Source organism: Stegastes partitus, unplaced genomic scaffold, assembly GCF_000690725.1.
Source record: "Stegastes partitus isolate 25-593 unplaced genomic scaffold, Stegastes_partitus-1.0.2 Scaffold608, whole genome shotgun sequence".
In the NCBI taxonomy this organism is placed as follows: domain Eukaryota; kingdom Metazoa; phylum Chordata; class Actinopteri; family Pomacentridae; genus Stegastes; species Stegastes partitus.
In genome coordinates this window covers 150,699-177,006 of record NW_007578339.1, presented here as the reverse complement: position 1 = coordinate 177,006, position 26,308 = coordinate 150,699, and the positions used below count along the sequence as shown (strand labels likewise).

General features: G+C 42.5%; 1 protein-coding gene across 3 annotated transcripts; it reads left to right on the top strand.

Moving 5' to 3' along the window:
- Positions 1 to 3,144: 3,144 nt before the first annotated feature.
- On the top strand, positions 3,145 to 26,129 carry usp10 (ubiquitin specific peptidase 10). Of its 3 annotated transcripts, none has more exons than XM_008289344.1 (15): positions 3,145 to 3,385; positions 9,530 to 9,598; positions 9,800 to 9,845; positions 10,275 to 10,334; positions 12,209 to 13,441; positions 16,356 to 16,447; positions 17,146 to 17,255; positions 17,344 to 17,402; positions 17,487 to 17,590; positions 18,007 to 18,106; positions 18,627 to 18,807; positions 19,699 to 19,864; positions 20,491 to 20,635; positions 22,318 to 22,383; positions 22,915 to 26,129. In XM_008289344.1, exons 1-15 carry the CDS (start codon positions 3,365 to 3,367, stop codon positions 23,100 to 23,102), a joined length of 2,640 nt encoding a protein of 879 aa, XP_008287566.1. In that variant the 5' UTR covers positions 3,145 to 3,364; the 3' UTR covers positions 23,103 to 26,129. The 3 variants fall into 3 exon arrangements, with proteins under 3 accessions (XP_008287566.1, XP_008287565.1, XP_008287567.1); XM_008289343.1 differs by having other exon boundaries at positions 12,206 to 13,441; XM_008289345.1 differs by lacking the exon at positions 10,275 to 10,334 and having other exon boundaries at positions 12,206 to 13,441.
- Positions 26,130 to 26,308: the final 179 nt, after the last annotated feature.

The following is a 26,308-nucleotide window of genomic DNA, read 5'->3' as shown; positions in this document are numbered from 1 at the left end:
TTGCTCACAAGGATATTCCAGAGATTTGTTGAGTTTGTGCATTTTTGTAGGTTCATAACTTCCGTTTTAGTGAATAACACTGTAGTGTTTTAGCCTTTTTATTTAAATTAGGATAATATCAATAATTAATAACATAACAGTTTAGTGTGTTAGCTTGGATGTCTGTTAACGTGAATTAAGGTTGTATTTTATATAATTTTGTGAGGTTTCAATCCTTCATATTTAAACAGCTCAGGTCATTTCACACCACAAGTAACACTGCAGGGTTTTCACTTCAATATTCAAACTTAAATCTTAATGTTCTGCACTTTGCCTCACCTGTGCTTGTTTTATGTGATATTTGACTTAAAGTTTGCCAGTTAAAGGACTTTTGCGTCAACACGGGAGCCCAAAGTGTTGCCTTTTCTTTTCAGTGCATTTTAAACGCGCAGGTAGCAGCGCACCTGTCGTCTCTGCTGCAAAGTTTTAGCCCAAAGTCTTTATGTTTTCTGTAAAACCGAAATGTTCTCATGAACAACACAAAGACACAAAACGGTTGTTTCCTACCTTTGAAATCTGCGCTCAGTGTGGTGTTGTTTTCGTGTAAACCGAGAAAACCACAGCCCACCTTTTCCTCACTTCCTGATGTTCTGTCTCACTCACCTGTGCTGAGCCACGCCCACCACCTGAGGCGCTTCCACCCTCCAGCAGCGCGCATGTGCAACTCCTTTCTGAGTAATATTAGCACGTTTTATTATAATAATTCAACAGTATTATGCTTATGACTGAATGCACTCCAACGCTGATTTCAATATTTGTTCAGTTTGATCAGAAATACAGGACAAAAGCTGCTTCACCAAAAATGTTGAGCAGAAACTGAAAATGATAAATTAAAAAATAATCTTTTGTTTTTTTTATTATTATTCTCAACTTCCAAAACCCCCCAAAATGTGCGACTCATGCCTCAACCCGGACGAGAACGGACACAACGCACGCGGTCACGCTTCAATCAAAAGCTCGTGGAATTAATCCACGACGTGACTGCGAGCTCTTCCGCCGGATACGGATACACTTCCAAAATAAAGGTCGCTTAAAGGCGCGACTGTTCACAGAGAGCAGTTCAAACACCCTTTAATTACACAGAGTTGTTTATATAAGAGCGCGACAGAACTCTCATTTTAAGTAAACAGCTGAGTATCCGCTGCTGAATGGGACGGGCTCAGTCCAGACAAAGTCCTCTTCTGTTAAACTTTGCTTTGCCTCGGACACCCGTCAATGAATGTAAATTATTAGTGATCACACCTACTCCCTCTGATGGAGCTACACAGGCTACAAACTGGTGAAAAAAGTGACAGAATGTGACACAAAACGGGATGCAAAATGACTGTTAAAAGATGTAAAACTACCTAAATGTGACACAAAATGACCAAAATGAGATGCAAAATGACTAGAAAAAGACATAAAGCTACCATAATGTGACGACTAAAGTGGGATGCAAAATGGTGCAAATGTGACACAAAATGACCAAAATGAGAGGCAAAATGATTGTTAAAAGATGTAAAACTACCAAAATGTGACAACAACAAAAAAAATACCAAAATGGGACACAAAATGACAAAACAGGATGCAAAAATGGCACAAAAGTTGCTCAGAGTTACACAGAATATGGAAGATTTTTTTTTAACCATCTCTTTCCTCAAGTTTTTGCTGAAATCCCAGTCAAAGCAGATTCATTTGGGGGAAGAGTGTGAGGACTTCAATAAATGCATACATACATACATACATACATACATACATACATACATACATACATACATACATACATACATACATACATACATAAACCACAATAAAATCTGGTTAGAAAAGCTGCCAAAGCATCACATGTAGTGCAATTTAAAAAAAAAAGAAAAGAAAGAATGAAAGAAAAAGAAAACAAATACATGTAATTAATTCAGTGAAATGAAGACACTGAATAAGATGAAAAACAGAACAAGAGACTGTAAAAAAAGAAAAAAGAAGAAGTTTATACGAGGCCATGAATTGTCATATTCAGTAATGTTTAAGTTACGTGTCCTTGAACTTGTGGCACGCGGTTACATATTGTTCAACAGTCCCTTGTCGAACAGAATCTGTTCCTATTATAGTTCTAGTAAAATCTTTTGAAGTGATACTGAACCATATTAGTGTATTTGTCACGTTTTAATAGGCAGTGCATCTCTGTCTCCACCTCACCTGTCATGCAGAGACCATTTATTTTGTTCATAGCCACCAGTTCTTATGTCAGTCTTTGTCTGTTGCTCGACTTTGGTCGCTGAGTCTGTATACGGTCACGTTCTGTGTCTGCTTTGTATCTCTGGCAGTATACAGATATTCTGACAATTTATTTTTGATAATTTAAGGCTAGCTAGCAATGGAGTTTGGGTTTGATTCCTCCAAAGATCTATATAAGTATGTTTTGTTCATGCAATAATTTTGTCGAAGAAGCAGTGCAGATCTAAGGTTGACTAGAGTTTGGTGTTATCTGATCAATAAGTTTCAGGAACAACTCTTGGTTTGTAGGTCCTCAATCTTTCTCACAGGCTCGATTTGAGGCATAATCAAGATGAAGGCATCACTTTATGAAATGTTATTATAAAATAGGTATCAGCTTCAGTGAATGAATCGGTTAGTGATTTTCTTTAAATGTCTAATATAGAGCCCTGCATGTAGGACCTCTATGGTATACTTGTCCTGTTTAGTGTAATCCTTATGATTGAGGGGACCCCAACCATTAACTGGATTGTGCTGTCAGATATTTTAGTTCAAATTTTTTTGGCTATTTTATAGTTAAAAGATCCAGGTGCTCTTCGGGCCATATTCTAATAAAGGGACATGGTCTCAAGCTCTGCTATTATTTAAATGTATGCTTATGAAAACTTTAATTAATAATGTGACTGCAAATCCCACAGCACCAAAGCTCCTGTAGTCACTGCGGGAAAGAAACTAATATAATGTGATGTTCTGGTACCAGTACACTCAAAGGTCTGAAGGCCTCGGGTGCATGACTGGACTGAACGCGGGGGGGCTTTTATTGTGAAATCTCAGAGGAGCCCGTCACTGGAAGTGTTTGTCTCGAGCTCACGCTGCCTCTACAGCCGAGCGCGCGCTGCTCAGGCTAGCACGCGAGGAAGCTGCTAGACGGAAATGGCGGTGACGGCCAGGCGAGCAGCATGAAGTGCTGATGCATTACACGGATCAAAACTTTCGACCGCCAGGACACCGTTGGGCAAATGACAATGGCGTCGAAGTAGAACACCATCCGTAGCTGTTATTACAAACCCACGACACCTTCCCGGGAGACTTTTCATCTTGTCAGCGGAGGAGAGAAAATCTCACCGGGAGCATGGCTTCTTACAGCAACCAGGTAGCTAAGCTAGTCGGCTAGCGTTAGCCTGCAAAACAACTCAGTGCTGAACGCACTCGTAACTGGTATTTATAGACTCACGACCGACCCTCGCTGGCGCAAAAATCAGAGCCAAGCTAACGTCCCGCTGTGGTCGCATTTCGGTCAGTTGCGTGTTGTTATTTGAAATTTCTGGCTGGTCGTGTCATTGAAAATGTAAGTAGTGAAAAGTGCTTGCTAATGCCCCCCCTAAGCCTCATTGAAACACCACCAGCATGGTAGCTAACAGGCCCTGGGTCCCTCCATTCAAATGAGCCAGCGCTGCTCTCTGCTGCACTTGTTCGGGACGTGACAGCCGCTTTTCGCCAAAAGGCACGAACGCGGGTTTAATCTGATGCCGGGGACACTTTAGTGGTGGATCCCACGCGTGTCATGTGTGAAACCTCAGAGAAAAGTGACCGAAAACTGCTGCGTGTGTGCATGGCCCACCTGCGACAGGCCTTCCCCGATACCATATTTTCACAACTGGTAATAAACACCAAACTAAGCGCGTTAACGGTGGTTCGGAGGCGTAATAACGGTTCCGCGGGACGTTTTGCATGCGATAACTTGCGGTTTCGGAGCAGCGGCGCGACAGGATACAGCGAATTCAGGCTGCTCGCGTAGCTGCTAGCAAGCTAACAGCTTTTTCACAGGTGGTGTGCTTACAGTTTGCTGTCAGTCCGCTAGCTGGTTAGCTAAATACAATGCGACAGTGTGGGCCTTCGTGGATAGCCAGCGTTTATTTGAAATGGAAATAATCAGAAGGGGATCGATCCTGCAGCTTTGCCGCGTGTGCCGCTGCGGCGTGACTCGAGTTAGATTGTCAGCAACTTGGAGCAAGTTTTGGTGTTATTTCTGTGGCAGCTAGCTGTCATGTGGGAAGGCCCATTTTGAGGTCTAGCTGTGCATGCAGAGACATGCCAGGTTTTTGAAGTTTGTAGTATATGACTGGATTAAAGTTTAACACGAGGCATAAATCTGCACAGTAAAAATAAACTTTAAAAGTCGGGGGTTTATGCGCTGTGTCGAGTTCACACTTTTGGCTAGCAGCTAAACAAACAGGACATGGCTAACGACCATAGGAAAGGGACTTAATTCTGCATGCTTTCACACTTCTTCCTGGCCTCAGATTTAAGCGTTGCTATTGGCTCAGAGTTCAGCAAAGTGAAAGCTTAAGGGGGAAACCCTTCTCAGCGTGTTTCATGCTAAAAAAATGTGAAGTTTGTCAAATGAATGAACCCACTGGTGTTGGTTTATCTTTACTGTGGTGTGGTTTTCGTCCATATAAAGGACATGGAGAGAACAGCACAATGCAGAAAGGTTTGTAAATAGGCAAAATGAGGTGTTGACAGACGGGGCTTCACACCAGCAGTTGCCCAGCACATTTGGACCCTTGTCAACTATTTCATTTCCCTTTTCGTTGGCGACCACTTTTCTTGTCTTACAACTTCTTTGAATTCTGTAAATTAGTAGTTGAATGTTGCTGACAGCGTAGTGACAAATGTAGGTGAGTGGACATTATAATAAATATGAGGTTAACTAAAAGGAGGGGGGGAAATAAAAAAAAAACAAGTAGGGCAGCCGTATAATCAGAGGCAGAACAAGATGTACTAGCAGCACATAGGACAGCACTCTTCTGAGTGGAAACTTAGCAAACAGGTAATTCTGGAAATACTTATCAATACACTCGGTATCTGCATCGGGAGATAACCGTAGATAATATCCTGGTTATGGCGAGTCGCCCCCGTTCGTGCACTATCTAGCAAATGGCACACCTAAAAGTAGTGTTTGTGTAATTAGGAATATTTAGCCACTATTACAGAATGGTTAGACGATTTTAGTGATTTTTAAAAACAATTTCCCCCCCATTTCTTGCTGTTCTGGAAATGTTTTGTCAAATATGATATGTAGGATTCTGAAGTAATAAATGAACAATGCATTTCCTCATTCAGAAGTTCTTTTCAGAGTCTTTACAACAAATTTAAATACTCCCTTTGAACTGGTTCACAAATATCAGATTTAATTCTGATAATTTTGACAGTTAATTACAGTAACAGCGTGTTAGTAAATTTGTAGTTTACCACTATGGATGTAGTTAGGTTTTTCTGATGTTTTCTTCACCTCAAAGCGGTCTAACATCCCTACTGAAATGCCCCGTATTGACATTAAGGCTTATTGGTTTAGTTTAGACGTTACAACATTTATCGCTTGTGTAACTACAACATGTTCATGCCTCCATGTCTGAGAAATGTGGTCTTTTCCCGCAAAACTATGAAAAATGCTTAACTGAACCGTGTTTTGCAGTTAAATTATTTTTAAAATCTCAACTCATCGAATCAGAACAGCGGCGGGGAACTTCCGTCCACAGCTTGCACAATCATATCTGCTCATCCAGAGATTAAAAGTTTAGTAATGGAGAAGTCTCAGTGTAAACTACATTGTTTGCTTTACTAAAGGAATAAGTGGATGGTATGTTTTGTGTAGCTTCAGTCTGTTGTTGCAACATCCTCATTTTGTAATGTCACCTGTGAGTCCCCTCAAAGCGGGATAGTAATCCTCACCACCGCTTCCTGGGAAAAGGAATAATTGTGATCCGAGCTGCCGAAGGTTTTCAGCTAAGTCATGCTACATACATTAAATATAATAGGCAGACATTTATGATCCCGGTGGTATCCTCACATTTTGTCGCTTCCTTGATTTTCCATCACTTTTACTACATGCATTAAAAACTAAACTCATAAGTGACTTTCCCCGGCTTCAACTTTTCTAATTAGCTTTTCTTTTGTCGTCAAACACGCCTCAAAATCATTGCAGGTAATGACTATTTTAGTAATCGATGAGAGTTTTCCCGATAATGTTTATAAAATGTCCGAAGAATAATGAAAAGGTCTTCAGATGTTCAAAACCCGAAGCTTTTCTGTCTACGATTACAACATTTTTAAAAAATACTTGAGAAGCTGAAAGTAACAGATTTTTGGCAACTCAACACTAGAAAACAGACCTTAAGAATTAATTGATTATCAGAGTAGTCGCTAATTAATTTTCTGTCCGTCGGCCTAATCGATGCACTTCGACACACCATTGATTAATCCACGCAGCGATGGCAGGAAGCCCTTTTTATGAGCCAACCTATCCAACCTACTGTCATATTAGCGAGAACGGACTAAATATTAAAAACAGCGCCACAAACTGCTGCCTTCAGATGTAACGTAAAGTCGAATCGGCTCCTAAAAACAGCTGTAATGAAAACTGAGCGTAGCGTTTAAAGCAGAATGTGTTGCCGGGCAGCCCAGTGTGTAATTACTGGTGAAAAGTTGAGGGGTTTGATTACAGGGATTCAATTTAACTGCTACGTAACAGCGCTAATTGTCCTTGGGATAATTAATATTGGGGCCGGTTGTATGTAATCGGCATTCCAGTTTCATTCTTCAATCCTCCAAGTCTAGCAGGTGTAAGAATGGTTCAAATAACGAACAATTCCCATTAATTGAAAGTGGCTGTTTGGTGACTTACTGCCGTATAAATAAAGGAACCACGTTGTTGAATTGCTGAGCTGTTGCTTTTTGTGTGAGCGCACGTGTTTTAGTTTTCAGCATAAGTGGAAACGATTCCTTTCTCCCGGTGTGCTCTGTGTTTTCATGGTTTGTAATTATTGTGTCACCCTGTTACTTCATCACACCGATATGCAGGCACAGGCATGCTCCGGAGATTCATTGAGAACTCGTCTGACCTTATTTGTAGTGGCTCGACGGCATTTTCGCGCTCAGCCAAGTTGTCCATTAATAACTGCGTACCAATTTTAGAGAACAGTAGCGCTGGCCGCGTACGCCGCTATAGTTAGAACACACACAAACTGTTAGAGATGCGTCAGTTCTTGGGCCAATATAGTGAAATGAAGTTGTAATTTATAGTATTTTGAAACGCCGCTCGGTTCTGTTCAGTGTGATGGGGACTGATAGTAAGAGATCATGTAGACGGGAGCTAAATTGGGCTCAATGGCAAGATTTATGTTCCTACGTTATGCTGCGTGACTTCACCTTAAGTCAGTTTTAGAAGTTTCTTGTGTATTTTGGATGAAGCTGTTGATGTCAATGGCTCGTCTTCAGTTATAGAATAAGGATCCACAATGATGTTCATTTAATTTAAGCTCGTTATGTTCTGCGTTGACCCCAGTGAGGATGAAGCAACGTATAGATAATAGATGGATGTTCTGCGTTGTCATACCTGAAACCTGTGAACTAAAATATCGCCGAAAATCAAAAGAAAGCCCGTGAAACTTAATCTATACGTTCTGATTCAGGCCCTGCCTATAGCCCTGCTGTGTGTGTGTGTCTGCGCACACGCGTGTAGTGTCGTCATTAAACTGTGCTGAAATCATACAGATGGCTAATTTGTTGTAATCCACAGTCCAAACGGACAGCAAGGGAAGCTTAGTGTGGTACGTGCGGCACGCCTGCAGAAAGCAGCAAAGGGACATTCTTTCTGTTGTGGTTGTATTAGCCGTCCTGAGGCCGTTGGATTACGGCTGGCTGTTTGTCGCTTGTAGTGCCGTTTCAGCAATGTGTGCCCTCGCGTGGGGCCTCGTTTGCAAAGAGTTACATATGCTTGAGCTGCACTTTCTTTTCTCTGCGCCCACCCTTTCACGTTCCGCTGTTTATTGCGCTGGTGAGGATTAACGGCACGGCGAGCGAGTTCATTTCACCTTTTCTCGGTCGCTTTATGGTTTTTTTTTTTTCCCCCCCGTGCACATGTGGACACAGGTGGCTCGGCGTGGCGTTCCCTCCGAAAGCCGTGAAGTTTATCTCGTCAGGGGTGGAGTACACGAATGATGAAGTGTTGATGTCATTAAGCAACGACGGCAGACAACTTCAAAGAATAATGAAATGATGAGAGGAGAGCGATATCACATCCTGCTAGTCAGATAAGGATGACTATGTAGGTCACTACCTCTTAGTCATTCTAGTGTTTATTGTTTAGCTGCATGGACTGTTTTACATTAAGGGTCAAAAAGATGGAGCAAGATGTTCAGTATAGTGTCAAGACACAAAGAAAAGCTGCTAATCACAATATTTGAGAAGCTAAAATCAATGATTTTGGCTCTAAAATGACTCCCTGAATCTACAACTTTACATCCTGTGATCAATGCTTCTGCACCTTTACTATGAACCGTTTGTAGCGGGTAAGCATGACAGGGCACTTTCTCCTCTGCTTATGAATCATCCTGAGATTTTATGCTGGACTTGTCATTGTTTGAGATGCCTGATAACTGAGTTAAAGTTAATAATTGTCAGAAAGCAGCAGCAGCAGCAGCGTGTAAATGCAAGACGGTGATCTTGTACCGCTGGAGTTAGCGTGTGGTACAGTTACGGCGAGCGGGTCGGATGTGCAGGTGGTTGTTACTGAGGCTGTAGTTGGTGACACAACAGATCTCTCGCAGCGTGTCTTTGGGGAAACTTGGTTGAAGTGCAAGCAGTCACCCATGCTGTTATCTTAAGTGATTGATTCATCCTTTTAATTATTGACTATTTACCGCTCACAGCTGACCCGAAGAGGCTTTCTGGATCCACGTAGTTTTTCTTCTGTCATCTCGAGAATTCACACCGCATTCTGTCAAAGGTTCACCAAGTTGAGACAATACGTAAACTAGTCGGGCTTGTTTCGAGGATGCTCCGTATTAACCTGCGTTAACCCCTCGCAGCTCCGCGTCGCTGAGAACAAACAGTTCAAGAATCAAATCTGAACTGTTTGTGTTCATGGTTTATGTATAACAGTGCATGACTCATCACTTCACGCCGAGCTTTACCTTTGCTCAAGCTAGCGCCGCTGTATCGGCTGCGCGGCGGCAGGCTCTTGTCGGAGTCCTTGTACCTAGATATCAGATGACGGCACCTTTTGGATCGCTTCCAGTTGTGATGTGGAAAGACCTGTCCTTCACTCTGTGCATTATTTGACTTTTTTTCTCTTGAATTTATAATGTTTTAAACGACAAAATATTCATGTTATGAGTGTTTCTTTGGTAAGAAGATCACTCCAGTAATTAATTAGTCATCTAAGGGGGGAAAAAAAAGGCTTTAAGAACGTTGGATCTTTCTTTTCAACTAATGATTGTGTTTCTTCCCACAGTACATCTTCGGGGAATTCAGCCCTGATGAGATCAATCAGTTTTTTGTGACTCCACGATGTTACGTCGAGGTAAGAAAAGGGATTAAGAAGAATTAGCAATGGTGGTATTATTATTATTATTAGTAGTAAGACATTTTTAAATGGGTTGTCATGAAGCCCCAAAGATATTTTCTGTGCCCGGTTTTGTTGGAAATCTAATTTTAAATGTTGGTATTCAATCTCTTTGTCAGTCCTAAAGTTTCTGTAACTTCACATTCTGTCTCTTTACAGCTTCCTCCGTTCAATGACAAAGTCCCGTGCGTCAGTCAGTCTTCTGGTACGTATGTTTCACTTATACACTACTGCTAGATAATTTTTCATATTAGACATTTATCAGCATCAGAACACCCCACGTTATCCGAGGGGATGACTGTTCTCCTGCTCTTAGTTGGCATCAAGTAGTTCAAAAGCACTTTTTTTAAACTGTAAGCTGGAATCCCAGGCTTAGCTGACCTGACTGGCCTGGCAGGAAGATGCTTTTCATGTAATTTTGTTTTTTTTGCATGTATTTGTGCAGACAGTATTTATTGTTTGGAATAGATTACAAGTTTGACCATTTCATTATTTTATTTTTTTTAACTAAATCATTTTTTAATTGATTTTTTTGGGCCACCGAATTAGAAATGTTATAGCAGCCACCTTTCTGTCAAATGGTACCCGTTTGCACATGACGTTTGCCTTACCTTGATTTGTATTGATTATTTAGGAAGTTACTGCACTCCTGCTGTACCTTATATTATGGAGTCTATGGGACTGCAGGTTTGCGGTGAGTTGAGGAGACTGACACCCTGTGGCTTGACTAGCTGTTGTACGTTTGCTGTAAAACTTGAAAATCCAGGTTTCCAAAAAACTGGTGGCTTTCTAAACTTTTGCGCCTGTATTCTTTCTCTTGCCTGTCGGTAATACCTGTAGAGCTTTGCATGCTCAAGATACTGTTTAAGTATCTTACCTTCTCTTGCATATAATGCATTTTCACTACTGCAGGGCTCCGAGTTGGATTAAAGTTGGACTGAGTTTTCCATATGATTTAACAATCACAGCTTATCTACTAAGGGCATAGTGATGGTTTTATGTGGTCGCTAACACGTGTGCACATATTTATCCTTACATATGGTTTTTACTGCCGAATGCAATTTACAGCATTGAAGTGTGATTTCAGTAACACTAACAGAGCATCCTCTAATCCCAGTAGAGGAAGTAACTGCTGTCTTAATGCCCTCTTAACTCTTGTAGATCGTCAGGGTTTTGCAGTTTGGGTGACCAATCAACTTTTTTTTTTTTGATGAAAGTCACTTGGATGATTTTTTCCTGATTTGCACTTACTAATGTTTCCTGTTTATTCACCTTCGCACCTCTCACTGCATAATAATTTACGACTTAAGCTGCCATGCAACACATTTTAACTACACGTGAAGTACATTTGTTCTGTGATGTCCTACATTTGCTTGTGTTGTTCCACGTCGCTGAGAGAGAGTAAGTGACCCTACACTTAAGAGTCGTCAGTTTTTAAGAAATGATGCATATTTATGTCAAAAGAACTGTCTTTGTCTCTTTGCTTGTGCACTTTTGCATACTTTAATCTATCATTACTCCAACATAGGTAAGCCTAAAGTGATTTTAGTTTATTATATAGTGTATTTTTTACAACACAGTGTGCCATGTTACTGTCTGTCCATCACTCTTACAGGTTAAATCAGGATCTCTGAAGGCAGCATTATCTGTAAAGACGACATTAAAAACGGACAATCTGAATACATAAACACAGAACTCCAAAAGTCCTACAAGAAAACTGTTTAAGTACATATCATAAACCCTGGGGGGGCAGGACTGGATGAACCCAGTTGCGCAATAACTGTAAAAAGTCTGACGAGCACACCTGCAGAGCGACACCGACAGTGTTGTCACTCGGTGTCGTACCTGCCAATTTGGTTTCACACAAATCTGAAAGCAAAAAAACTTGAGTTTCGCGATGAGACGCACTCAAACTGAAGCGCAGGACATTTGTGGAATAGTCTGTTTTCAAGTAGACAAACAGCTTAAAGCAGGAGCAGAGCAGGTTTGTACCCTAACAGGGGCTGTTTGAGAGAGAGGTCGAGGTTTTCAACCCAAACATAAAATAAAGAAGTTGAGAGCTAGACCATGCTAGTAGCATAACTCCATAGTTTGTCATAAATTTAAAAGAATGCTGATAAAAACACTCACCAAATATGAAAGACTTGTTAAACAGCTTTTTAAGTCTGGCTGTCTGACTGATAACTACCTCATAGAAAAGTCGTTATCATCAAGTGTGTTGTAGGATTTGAATCCCCCCGTCCTCCCCAGGCCTAATTGTAAATGTCGAATCACCCCACGAAAGGAATGTGGTTTTGGATAGACACAGCAGTCGTGTCAAAAATAGGTCCGGTGGAATTTCTCCTCTTTTTGCTGGTATGTCTGATCCTGACAGAGCACTCCCACGACCCCTTTGACTGATGGCTTGCTTGTTCAGAAATAAGGATTTTAGTTCAAGTTCTGCAGTGAGGAGTAAAATACAGCAGTGTCCGTTTTTTTTTTTTATATATATATGCGTAGGCTTTAGTGTGTGTTTATGGGCTGTGTTTGCTCTGTGTCTCTAATTGAGTGAACTGTTATCTGCAGCAGAAGACTATCAGCGCATTGAGTTTGGTGTTGACGAGGTGATGGATTCCAAGCCGGTTGGGGTGAACGATCCTTTGTACAAGGTGTCGAGCACCCTCAACCCGCAGGCTCCGGAGTTCATCCTGGGCTGCCAGTCGGCCCAGAAGGCTCAGCAGACAGCTCCTCCGGCAGCCGACGTCCCAGACGGAGCGCACTTCAACTCGCTGGACGGACCCGACTCGGAGGCCTCAGCCCTGGACAATCACCAGGCCTGCCAGGACATGGACGGACTCCCTGGCAGCCTGGGACAGCGAGAGAGAAAGAAAAAGAAAAAACGACCGCCGGGGTACTACAGCTACCTGGACCCGTCGACTGGCAGCAACAGCGGCGCCAGTGCAGCAGATGGAACGCCTGTGACAGCGCTGGTGAACGGACATGCACTCGGTGGCCCACACCACAGTACTGAGGATGTGGACAGTAAGGCATTGTCAGGGGCTGAACTTTCCACCCCTGGACCTGTCACCATGGCAACGTCAACAGCTGCTGTGGCAGCAGCCAAGTTTGCCCCCACATCCACTGCCAATCAGAGGACTTGTGATAGCCCTGATGACTCTTCTTTGGACTTAACAAGTGGAGCTGCCTCTTTATCAGACGGCAACAATGCAACTTCCTCCTCTTCATCCTCCTCTCAAAGCAGAGGGATGACGGAGGGGCCGAGGACTGCAGACCAGCAGCCAGATCATTTGGCTCCACAGAGCCCCGAACTTTCAGATACTCCACACAGCCCCCCCTCTAAATCACCTCTTCCTCCTTCAGCTGCTGTGGTCGCCCCCTCTGTCATCGCTTCCATTACGACTACTGAACTAGAGGGAAGGGATGTAGCGGACGTCGGGGTGGCCAATGGGCTAGCAGAGCCTAATACTCCTGTCAGTGCAGATGGACACAAAGACGACTGTGAGAGCGGGGAGCAGGCTGAGCAGGTCGCCCCAGACTCTGCTGCCCCGCCGGTAGTGACAGAGCAGGCACACTCGCCTGCGATTCCAGCTGCACCTACTGCCAATCTTCCCAAATCCTGGGCTAGCCTCTTTCACAACTCCAAGCCTCTGCCCGGGGGCCCTCAGGCCTTTGTGGAGGTAAAGAATGTTGTAGAAGTCGTGGCTCCCTCCCTCACTATGCCAGAGCAGCCTGAGAAAGTTGGGGAGGTAAAAGAAGGCCCTGTCCATGTATCAGAGGATCCTATGGCCCCTAAACTTGCAGGTATTACATAAAGATGTTTTATAGCTCACTTTTTATGCTGTCCTGGTTTTGCTCCCAGAGATATTGCTGCTGAATTGTCTCCCCTCCACATGGTGGCAATGTTGAAACAACTGTGCTGTTAACACTCCTGTTTCCAAGTGAAGATATTCCTAAACATGCCTGAAAAGAGTTGAGCTGATGAATGCTGATTATCGTAAATTCTACACGTCTGAAGCTTTAGCTGCACAGGTTGCTCAGTGACATCTCGCCACGAGGAAAGATTACCGGCATGTTGTATTCATTTCAGGAAACGAACACTAGATGGTAGCAGATATGAAGTCATCAGTCACATTTGTGTAACCCACTTTTTTGTCTACATCATCATAGTTAGACCAGGAATGCCTTACAGGTCTCACATCCTGCAAACAAAGGAAGGTTTAGCTCAGGTGGATGGTTTATTTGTCTCGTGCCATCGTCCTCTGTTACACTGTAGATGCATGGTCCTTAATTAGCCCCTGCAAGAGTGTGCACATTTACATCATGAATTGTGGCGATGAGGTTGTTGGACTATTATTTATTATTTCAGGGTGCAGCTCAGATACCATTAAATAGGATTCACTTCGTATTTAAATGTTTCCATCAGACCTGCACTTTAGGTAGAATTTGAGATGTTCAGCTCGCAGAAAGGACGACGTGATGCCGTGTCATAGCTCGACTCGGACTGAAAATGTGCAGAGTCACAGAGTCTTCAGCATTCACTATAGACAGATTATTTCAACTAGAAGAGGCAAAAATCAAGCTATGAAACAAACAATTGTGGTTTGGCTTAATGTAGAGTTGAGATGAACACACAAACAAGCACAGTTTGGTGTGATTTGAGATTTAATTTAAGGCACATGGAAAGTGTTTTGTGTTTGTCTTGTGCCACATCTGAGCTGTGTTTTTTAATCAAGTGGTCTCTTAAAAGCTGTGGGAAGATCCTCCTGTTTAGAAGAACCTGATTATGCTGCATATATGTGTCTGGGTTGTTGTAAACCCCATCGATTTGTCCATGCACAGATGCTGGTTTGTGTTTGTTTTGAACACATTCCTGTCAAAAATACACACATTCAGTCTCACTTTAAAGGCGTCGTATGTAGCTTATGAGGCAGATTTTTTTATTTTACAGTAAATTCTTTAGCTATGCACGCGAATTAACCAGAAAACCTTGTGGATCTATTTTCGTCTGCAGTGTGTAGTTTTCTACGGTTGACAGCCATGAGTCTATTACATATGGTTTGAAACGCTCTAACCACTGAATCACATAGAACGCACAGCACCGGTTGGTTATACTGACCCTCTAGGCTCTAATGGGGTTTTTCTTTTTTTCTGTGGGAGAATGGTGCGACACGGAAAAAAAAAAAAACTGTAGGCTGTAATTTGTAATGCGATTACAGGCAAATGGAAATGTATCCCCACTACTGGGCAATTTAGTTCCCGAGCAGTTTTATTTGAATGTGTTTATTTGATGGCGGTTAGTCGGTAGTAGATCCATTTGGACTTGAAAGAAACCGCCCTGCTTTGAAATGCACCAGAGTGGAGCCACAGACGAGCTGTTTGTATAGTCTGCGTGAGTGACTGATTGAAATGGAACAAAAAAGATTAGCTTCTGAGGCTTAGCATTGCAGCAAATGCAGATATACGGTGTAGTTGTTTACTAAAAAAAGTGAGCACCAAGTGATTTATGTTCTCTGTTTGTGTAAATTAATATACTACAGAGTTTGAAACAGAGCTGCTCTTCCAATTAACGCAACTCTCAAAGAACCCAAGTTGGATCATCAGTGTGCCACGTTCCTTCCACGGTATACCATAGATATGTAGAATAAAGGCTAGATGTCTCGTCTGCTGTTGGCCAATGGAATCGCACGGCCACACCGGCGGCCATCTTGGCACGGCGCACTCGCTCATCCATAACATTGTGTTGTAGTGGTGCGTGTACTTTTTAAATTACCATAACTTGCTCAGTTTTCTACTGATTTTTAAGCGGTTCGGTTTGTTCGAAACGTCAGAGGTGTAGCTATAACACCGCACTTATGGATAATTATGTTACTCTCACGGCCAACAACAATTAGTATTTTAATTATTTTGTATTTTATTTGTATTTTTGTGATTTGAATAACGTTTATAGAAAACCAAACCGTTTGTAAATCCGTCAAGAGTTCAGCGAGATAAGAGTATTTACGTTTGTGCAGATCGCTCACCGTACGTCACGTACCACAGGTTCCGCCAGAGAGCTGCCCCGAATCAAGATGGCCGCCGGTAATCTCGTTCGAAACGCCGCCTTAAGACACCTAGCCTTTATTATACATATCTATTGCGTCAATATGATCCAATGGAACTTTTCTTTTATCTTCTTTGCTTTCAAACAACATAACCTAGGATATATATAATAACATGATCATAATCAACAGATGTGTTCAGCAGAGAGAGGTTTTTCTTAAAGCAATAGTTGAATCATTTACCTCAACATGCAGGGGGGAAAGAAGCTTCACCACGCTCATGATTCATTTGTGATTAATTGTTTATTATGTGCATGAGAAGGGGGACGTATCGTCACAAAGCTAATGACTGATTTGTTTGTGCCGTCGGTTTAGTCACAGCTAAGTTCATGATCAGTGTCGCTGTAGGTCACATGTGTAAATCAAGAGTCCACGTTACCATGGGAGCTGTGGTTCTGAATGACAGCCTCCCTTCCTAGGCGTGGTACAGCATGTTCTCGCTCCTATTCACACAGTCTCTTGTGCTGCTGTTGTCACTCGAGGCAGGAATAGAAGACGAAACATTTTGTTTTGGTAAAAATGAAAATGTGCCTTTTTTTTTTTTCTCACCAAAATGGGCGCTCATTGTCTGTCGCAGGCCACCTGTTTAAGAACGCTGTGTTTGCTTGAATCCCCAGAACTTATTGAGAATGTGAAGTTGATACATAAACCAGTGTCTTTGCAGCCGAGAGGACTGATCAACAAGGGAAACTGGTGCTATATCAACGCTGTATCCTTTCGCCGATTCTTTTGCCGCACCGACTCCTTTTGGTCGTCGTGTTTACATGGTTGGCGGTTGGCAACACGACTTGTTTTGTTGTAAAACCAGATGGCACTCAGGATAAATGGTGTGAAGTCCACAGGGGAACATGTGTTTTTAAAAATACTGAAATGTTGTTTTTCTTTGTCTGCCACTTGCTGAGAAATAAGGCCTGGAAAATTATTAGAACGCCAAAAAAAAATTGCACAAAATCTGGTAAACAGTGGGTCAGGTTGATATTTTTTTAAAAAGTTTTTTTGTTTTTTGGCCTTTATTGGATAGTGTTAGTGAGAGTGAGAGAGAGACAGGAAAGTAGGGGAGAAGAATGGGGGGAGGACATGTGGGAAAGGGTCATGAGCGGGATTCGAACTCATGACCTCCACATCGGGACTGTAGCCCTGCACATGGGACGCCAGCTCAACCAGGTGAGCTATAGCGGCGCCCAGGTTGATATTTTTTGTGGGTGTTTTATGGGAACTAATGGGGAAACTTGAGATCTTTCACATCTACTTCAACTGGACAAACTCACAAAATATATTCAGAAGACATCTCAGTTTTTAGGAGATACAAAATACCTGCCAAGACTTTCCTCAAATTAAAACTTATTACTGCAGCCTGTCATATTGCTGTTTTATGTGCCGGTTTCCTCCCTAACTCTGAACACTCAGACCCTACAGGCCCTGATTGCATGCCCTCCCATGTATCACCTGATGAAGTCCATTCCTCTGCATAGCGAAACGCAGAGACCATGTACCTCCACACCAATGATAGACAACTTGTGAGTAACGTTTCTGCATGCTGATGTAAGATTTCTAAAACTGCGTTGTTGTCCAGAGACGTGACTGTTGCCTGTTTGTGTCTGACAGCGTTCGCCTGGTGAATGAGTTCAACAACATGCCCGTGCCATCTAAAACCAAACAGCAAGGTGAGAAGTCAGCGAGCACGACCCGAGACGTTCACGGTTTGCTTTGCTGTCGGCGTCACTGACGTTTCTGTGATTTGTCCACAGCTGTTGGTGATAAGGTCGTAAAAGACATTCGGCCCGGTGTGCCGTTTGAACCCACTTACATTTACAGACTCCTCACTCTCATCAAGTCAAGTCTTTCTGAGAAGGTAAGCTGTGCATGTTCACTGCAGAGCTATGTGGCAAGGTGTTTCCTCTTTTTAATGATCACACGTCCTCTGGAACAGACAGTGCTTTAGGGAGTCTCATGTTTTTGTTTTTTAAGGAGCGATTTCTCAGTTCAGCTCTTGTGAATGAAAGCAGTTCATGCGTTACACATGCTGACTCAATTCTGATTCGGTTTTTAATGAAGGAAATTGCTTAAACGCAGCGATTGATATTTAAAAGGTTTAATTAGCCTTAATCTCATCTCCTGTCTCACTGCGTACACGCTTCCTCGTCTGTTTACCTCCACGAATGACTGCGTGCGCACATTCAAGCGTGCGCGCCGGCAGTTTTATCCGACAGTCGGCATTCTTGGCGGCGTGTTAATTGGTGCTGATGTGCTGATGTGCTCTGCTCTCAGGGTCGACAAGAGGATGCGGAGGAGTATCTCGGGTTCACTCTCAACGGATTGCACGAGGAGATGCTGGCGTTGAAAAAACTAATTTCGCCTCAGGAAGAGAGTAAGCAGCTTTTACCGCTTACATGTCGACAAACTGTCATGATAAAGTTTAAGATTGTTGCTTAAGTGAATTGTTTGCATGCCATTACGTTTTATTTAACGAGCCAACGAAGAGTCATGACTTTGCAAACGGATCGGTGTGACCTTGAGAAAGCCAACAGGGTGGAAAGTGTCTCAAAGTTTATTTTTTATGTGTCAGTTTTTGTGGTTTTATTTTTATTTCTTGTAAAGAAAAGATAAACTGAGAGTTATTTAGTCATCTTCTTATCCCAGTATCGACCCAGTGAAGTGCTATTGATTGAGGAAAAGAGTTAATTTTTCTTTTTTCTTTTTAGGGCACTTTGCTTCAGTCATTTGAACTCTAAAGTTTTTCAATTCAATTCAATTTTATTTGTATAGCGCATATTTACAACAACAAGTCATCTCATAGCGCTTCACAAAGGCAGAAACAGAAACACCCAACAATCCAAAACATCTGGATTCCCTATAAGCTTCAGTGATTTCTCTTGTCTTTTGAACAGAAGCTCCAACACCCAACGGACCAGAGTCCCAGCCAGGTGCGGAGGAAGACGTTGCTGATAAGGAGGAAGAAGGCAGCGAGGACGAGTGGGAGCAAGTGGGTCCCCGAAACAAGACTTCCATCACTCGCCAAGCTGACTTTGTCCGCACACCCATCACCGACATCTTTGGTGGACACATCAGGTACATTGACAGGTTGTTTCTTAACTTTATCGCAGTTAACGCACCAACCTGTTGTTTAGTTGTCTGAGCTTCCTCTGCGCTGGTCACGGCTTCATGTTTCTGACCCGTGTTCACGGTGGCATTACACATTTTTCTGCCACCTTCAGCCGTCCCAACTTTTCTCCAACAAGCACCACAGTGCTTCAGAATAACAGCCATTGTGGACCGGTCGTGGTCAGAAGTCCCGGCAGCAAGACGTGGGGCACCCGTCCACAAACAAAGGTCTTAACTTTCAGACAAATTGGAAAGCGAGGACTCTGTGCGGCCGTAGCCTGCCTAAATAATATGTTCTGTGAGGTTCTGGTCTGGCACGGTCCTGGTGTGCACTGGTCGCACAGTGTCTTAAAGAATTATTTTCTCAGAAATGGCTGCGCCCGGAGAGAAATGAAATCCAGGAGTGTGTGTTTACAGAGAGCGGCGCGTACGCCTACTGAGCTTGGCTGCAGCCCATCGCCTTTTTAAGGAGCCGTTGGTTTGTCCAGAAGAATCTCTACAGGAGTGTTTGAGCAGTCAGGATGTTAGCTGGGTCACATTTTCTGGGTTAGATATTTAATATTAAGATGAGCTTGGAGTGATAATATTAAGTCAGTTATTTGAATGATTTCAGTATCAGCTGGAATTCAGACAGTCCCTGATTTTTCAAAATGAAATATAAGTTAATGGTTGTCGTATATTTGGAGTCAAGTGAATAAAGTAAATGTTTTCGTATCAGTGCCAAGAGGTATTTCTTGGCACTGATACAGAAATAATTTCACCGATATCCTGCCTCAGTGACGGGTCCAGGTCATAAATCTCTTCCTGGTTTTGTTCTACAGTTTCTAACGGTGCACTTTGTTGTTTTTGTTTTCTCAGATCGGTGGTGTATCAACAGAACTCTAAAGAGTCAGCCACTCTGCAGCCTTTCTTTACCCTGCAGCTGGACATCCAGTCGGAGAAGATTCGCACTGTCCAGGAGGCTCTAGAAACCCTGGTGGCCCGAGAGTCGGTCCAGGGCTACACTTCAAAAACTAAGCAAGAGGTACGTGAGAGGTCCTCCTGCAGGCTGCTTCAGTCAGGATCAGTGTAATACATAATCAGATAGCAGCATTTAAATATGTCTGTGTTCATGAAATATGCATTAATGATGGTTTAGCACCTAAATGAAGCGTAATTACTGCACAATGTAAAAAAAAAACAGAAACCGTCATTTAAGTTTCTCACTAAATATTGTAATAGTTGCCTCGGGCCTCAGCGCCGGCCTCACAGCTTCTGAAGAAAATACAAAACTGTCAGAAAACAGTGCCGGCTTTGAGCATGACGCTGGAACAACTGGTACAGGGAGCATCTGCTCTACAGCTGTATAATGGACATCTTTGTCGTGTTATTTTTTTGTGACCGATAAACCTATCAAGTTGTTCTTTGTCATTTTAAAGATGCTAAAGCTCAACTCTTGTCTTTTGTACTCTGAAAACCGAGTCCCTGCTCTTTAGAGTCCACCAAGCTCGTTTATTTCCAACAAAATTATCCCCTAGTGCTTTTTGTTTCCTTCTTTCCTGTTTTTGTTTAGAACAAGCATTTGGTTTGATCTTAAGTCTACAGTTAGAAGGATGATTGATTATTAATACAACCTCTGACTGCGTTTCTTTCTCCTCTTCGCGTCCTCAGATCGAGATCAGTCGGAGGGTAACTCTGGAGGAGCTGCCACCGGTGCTGGTGCTTCATCTCAAGAGATTTGTTTTTGAGAAGACTGGAGGCTGCCAGAAACTGACCAAGAACATTGATTATCCCGTTGACCTGGAAATCAGCAAAGGTACGGACGTGCACTTTACTGAGCACACTGGGTGTTCACACGTCACACTGCAGTGAACAGTGTCCATAAATGTATTGATCCAGTTTACCAGCACTTATTGTATATACAAAACTTTGAGCTTACACTGTTAGAACACTCGACTATAACTGTCTTCATTGTGATTGTACCGACTCATCTCATCGTACTTGGACGCTTGTAAGCTGTTATATCAAAGCCAGACTTTTCCAGACTTAAGTACACCTGTACATTAATCACACGTGTGTTTGTAACTTTACATTTATCACACATGTGTGTTATAGATATTTAATTCCACAAGCTGTCTGCTAAGAACGCTTTTGTCTGGACGATTGACCTGGACAAAAGGTGGTGATAGTTCCCTGGAGAATCCTTTTTGTTTTTTGTTGTTTTTATCATTTTGGTATTAAAGGCAGATTGGCTTTCAAGAGAAAGGATCTCTCCTCTAAACTTGGGAGAGATCCGTGAAAACGATATTACGCACTGATTGAATCAGATTGCTGAGTCGTGGTTGTCAGGTGGAGCTAAAGTCAGACAGCCGGAGACGTCATTGAAGGGATCAATATTATTCCAAAATTAAACTTCCTTTGGATTTAAATGTTCAAATACAGTCATGACTCGATAATCCGACCCTTAACAATCCTAGACCTGCTATCCGACAGGTTTTTAGGAAAAACGAACAGAACCCATAAAAACAGCCTTAACATACCGACAGCCTTGGATTCTGACTCTGACATGACATTTAATGTCACCAATCAGGATGACGGCGTATTATCTGACTGAACAATCCCACAGATTGGCTACGTTCACACTGCAGGACCTGATGCTCAATGAGGAGTTTTTGGTGAAATCTGATTTTTTTGCAAGTTCGTTCATATTTCCAGTTAAACACGACTTGTATGTGATCTGCTGTGTGAACTTCATACGACCCAAAAGTGTCCCGCATGCGCAGAAGAGGACATGACGACATCACACGCAGCGAGCGTGCTCAGTGTTTATGGAAGTAAACATGGATGGTAACGGTGGAGCGTATCTTGCAATTTTGAAGTTGTTGTTTTTTTTAAAGTAGTTGTTCAACCGGAACGAGCACATTTACAACATGATCGCCATGGTTGTCATGGTATCCTATCCCCCCTGCCGCCACCAATGGTGGAAACGGAAGTGTGACCACTAACTAAACTAGCATCAGCAGCCAAGTACTGTCTGTGCGTTCTGGACACTTTCACCCCATCAGAGCACTGCCCCGGGGTGGAAGTGGCCGTTCAAGCATCAAGCCCTCCCTGTATCTCGACCTCTGTCTTGACAATCCGACATAAAAGAAGGTTTTACATTTAGTGTCGGATTATCGAGTCACGACTGTATTTCACAAAATGACGCAGATTTAGATGTAGATAATTCAAATTGCTGATTTTGTCCTTCCTCAAATTCGTACAAATCGTGCCGATTCAAAACGATGCTTCCAGCTGACTTTCAGGCTCCTCCGCTGTTGGATGAAGAACATCTAAACAAAAGCTGAATTTATTGAAGCTGGTTAAGTTTTCTGCCGTATAAATCTTGAGAAGCGAACACACGCTGCGTTTAATTGTAGTTTTAGCAACGCTTTCAAAAATCTTCATCTAATGAGCAGATTTTATTTTTTAACTGCGATGTTTTTTGTTTTTTTTCAGATCTCTTGTCCTCTGGAGTGCGAAGCAAAGTTGTGAAAGGCCAAAGAACTTACAGGCTCTTTGCAGGTTTGTGTTGTTTATGCATTTGGACCACATTATTCAATCTGCTGTTAATTCACTGTGATGTGTTTCCTTCATCCTCAAAAATAACCACGCTGCCAGCTTTCTACTTTCACAACTTCTGTCTCTTTCTTTGTCGACGTGCAGTACATCTAGTTGACAGAAGTCCTTTGATTTCACAACACCAAGTACTTTGGGATCATAATTTTTTAAATGACCCAGCAGAGACTAATAATAAATCTCTGAAAGAACCTAAATGCATGTTTTTTTTGTGTGACAAAGACGTTTCAGTGATTAAAGAGTCGTAGGAGTCACTGGAAACTCAAGCTATACGTGGTTTTATTACAGCGTATGTAGGCTTTTGTTCACATAAAGTGTGTTCTAGTTATAGAGCTGTGAGTCAACTGCTTTCACAACAAAACGCTGACTGTGCAGTGCCCCACTTTCAAGCCACGGATGAGTAAAAACTCGCAAATCAAATATTCCACATCTCTCAAATCTAACTTTTCCCTCCCCTCCATCTCCCGACTCCACCAGTTGTCTATCACCATGGAAACAGCGCGACAGGCGGTCACTACACCACGGATGTCTTCCACATCGGTCTTAACGGCTGGCTGCGCATCGACGACCAGGCGGTGAAGGTCATCAACCAGTACCAGGTGGTGAAGCAGACTGCAGAGCGCACCGCCTACCTGCTGTACTACCGCCGCGTCGACCTGCTGTAGACACACACACACATACACACCTACGCACACACATCCCGACGTACATGCAAGAATATCCGAATATACACACTCGCACACACACACACACACGAGACCGCCACATGCTCCGAATGCACTCGTTGACAGTACAGTACATGTACACGCGACACGAACACACACCAAACTAATGAACAGGAACACTGCCCAACTTGTTCTCTTGCAAGATTTTCCTTCTTCTTCCCTCCTGTCCCCGCTTTCCTGAGAACCAGCTTTTCCGACACCTTTTTCCTCGTCTCCTGTTTTTTTTTTTTTTTTTTTTTCTTTGCGGAAGGAGAGAAGCAAGCTGCATTCACAAAGATTTCCCTGTGACTGCTCTCTCTTCTCTGTGCACCACTGCTGTGTATTTTTTTATTTTTTTTTCCTTTTTTGTTTTACTGTTAAAGCAGCAAAGAAGGACTGTTGAACAGACAGAGGTGGGCTCGGGGGTTACGGGCTAGGACCCGAGGCTCTCCTCTGGACTGAGCCCACAGCTCGGCTCAGATAGCGAACAGTGGACTCGCTCACACAGGAAGAACTGTCGACCACGGGCTGCGAGTGGACTGCTGGGGTAATTCTCTTGTTAAAATTACCTTTTATAAGGAAATGACCTAGAAAATATCAGTGTTTGCCTTTCAGTAAAAGGAGAACTGTCGGCCTAATGAATTTGCAGCAGTTTAAAAAAGCCTATTTTTTTGCTTTTGTGCATTGAAAAGGCCCAGCACCAGCATCGTCACGAGTCTCTCCTCCAAAAGGCCAGATTGTTTTCTTTCTCTGCCGCCGCCACCACCACCACCAAGTCCTCCTTCTCCATTTCCTCACTTTTATGATGCTTTTAAGTCTAGGTACAACTTGAGCCATCAAAAAACAGGAAACAACAAAAACAAAGATAGGTGGTACATTGAATGGGGGAACCGAACAGCTTCCTTGTTTTGAGAGATCCTTGTTGTGGTTATTTGGGTTTAGTTTTAGAAAGACTATCTTAAAAAAAAAAAAAAAAAAAAAAGGAAAAAAAAACATATTAATGCGCTTTAGAATTTAATAACAAATATGCTTCTGTGCACAAAGTATAAACCGATTGATGATTCCAGTATGACAGGAAAATGCATATTTTACAAATATTTAGATTAAAATGTAAAAAAAATAAAATAAAAGAATAAAAAAAAATATCAGAGATCTAGCTGACTGAAAACTTGTTTGGGTCCTGAAGGACTGTGCCAGTTTTTAGACTCAGTTCTTGCACTGGATAAATGGCAACCAATCAATTCCACTGCAACAACCTGCCCTTGTTTACTTTGTACATTTCCTCCTTCTCTATCCATTCTTTTTTTTTTTTTTTTCGTCTTTTCTCGTCTGAAGGTTCCACCTGTGTATCGGTGGCTTATCAGTGTAGTTTTTTTTTGAGCCACGCCCACCCCTCTTACCTCCCCCCCGACTCAGCAGAAAGAGGGGGCTGCCTTAGGTTCAACGTGTGACGTTTCTCCGCTCAGCGTACGAGTCCGACCCCGATCAGGCGGCGGCGGCGGCGACGACCGCGAGTCTGTGACGAGTTAAGGGAATGTACCTGACCACCTCTGTGTTTAGCTCTTTTGTGGCTCGGCGTTTCCTCCCAGCCGATGGGGGGAAGCGAGCATGGAGGGGGAAGTGGGACTACATCTGTGCTAAGCTCTGCATCAAGACCCCCCAGACATGCGCACAAAAGGAGGTAGTGTTTGCTTTTGTTGAAGACTTTTTTTTTTTTTTTTTGTTGGATCATTCATTGATTGTGATGATTTATTTTTGTTTGTTTGAGTTACTAAAAGATGTTAGTTGTTGTTTATTTTCTTTTTTTTGTCATCGATCATTTACTGGATGTCATGATGCTCTCGCTCCCTTCAGCAACAATCTGCTTGCATTTGAATTGGTGTTTGAAAAGAAATTACACAGGCTAAAGCACAACGACGAATAAAATTGAACTAGTTCTTTGCTTGATATTTATTTCCATTTTGTCATTTTTGTTTTCTTTTGATGTGTTTTTTTTTCTCCCCCGTCCCTCAAGACCCATTTCATTCCAACCACCGATGTCTGAATCTCAGTATTAATACTTCAGATCAAGTATTTCCTTCACACCTTCATACCTGTCTGTTAATTAAAACAAGGTTCACAGGTGAGACAGTGGTTGTCCCACGTTTTCCCGCCTCAGATCTCAGCGGCGTGACGTCGTTCTCCTGCAGAGCGGCGCGTGGGTTTACGTTGATTTAACGTTGATTGTAAAGTTCACAAAGCCTAATTAGGTTCCAGCTGGAAATCAGTTTAACATTTTCCAAAATTAGATCTAAATAATTGCTTGCGTTGCTTTTAAGCATCATTTAGCGGTGCATAGCGTCGATTGACTTTTCACGTCGGGCTTCGGTCAGAAGCCTCTCCCAGGTAAACCAAAGGACAACATTAAAACAGGCCCGACTGCCTTTCATTCAGTTTATGTTCTAACTCTGTTCTGCCTTTTTTTTTTTTTTGTCCATTTGAGGTCTTGTTGCCATGTCTCTCATCACAGTCCACGACTCATAGCGCACAGGAAACGGCATGCTGTTCAGACAGTTGGAACCTCTTCTAACTTTCACCGTAGTTCAGTTGTGCTGCTGGCTTCGTAGTCATTTCTGCACACAAAAAAAACAAATTTGTGAACACTGTTGATTTGCTTTTTTTTTTCTTTTTTTCTTTTCCCCATTTAAAGAATGTTTGGAAGTTGGGACTTTGAAACAGACACCTTGAGCTTTCTGTTGTACAGTTTTATCTCAGTCTCTGATGGCTGGTCAGGAAATGTGCTGGTGAAATGCTTCAATAATGTCTTTCTTTTCAGTATGTGCTCCTAACACTATTGTCTGCTGGGAACTGTTGGGGATATTGACCTAAAAACAAACAAACAAACAAAAAAAAATCTATACTGTCTTTTAATTTTAAGCCTCCAGCATTCTATTTTGTTTATTGTTCAAATAAAGGATTGTGCAAAAAGCAGTTTGCTAATCGACTGTAGTCCGACGACTACTTGGCTTTCTTATGATGCTGAGAACCTCCGCAGCAGCAGCCTGGACTCCGTGGACTGGCCTCCAGAACAATGTGCACAATAAACCAAAACAACAAAATGATCCGCAGAGTCCTGGTCTATCGCACGTTTTTAATTGGTCTCTTGTTCCTTTATGTCAACATACGTT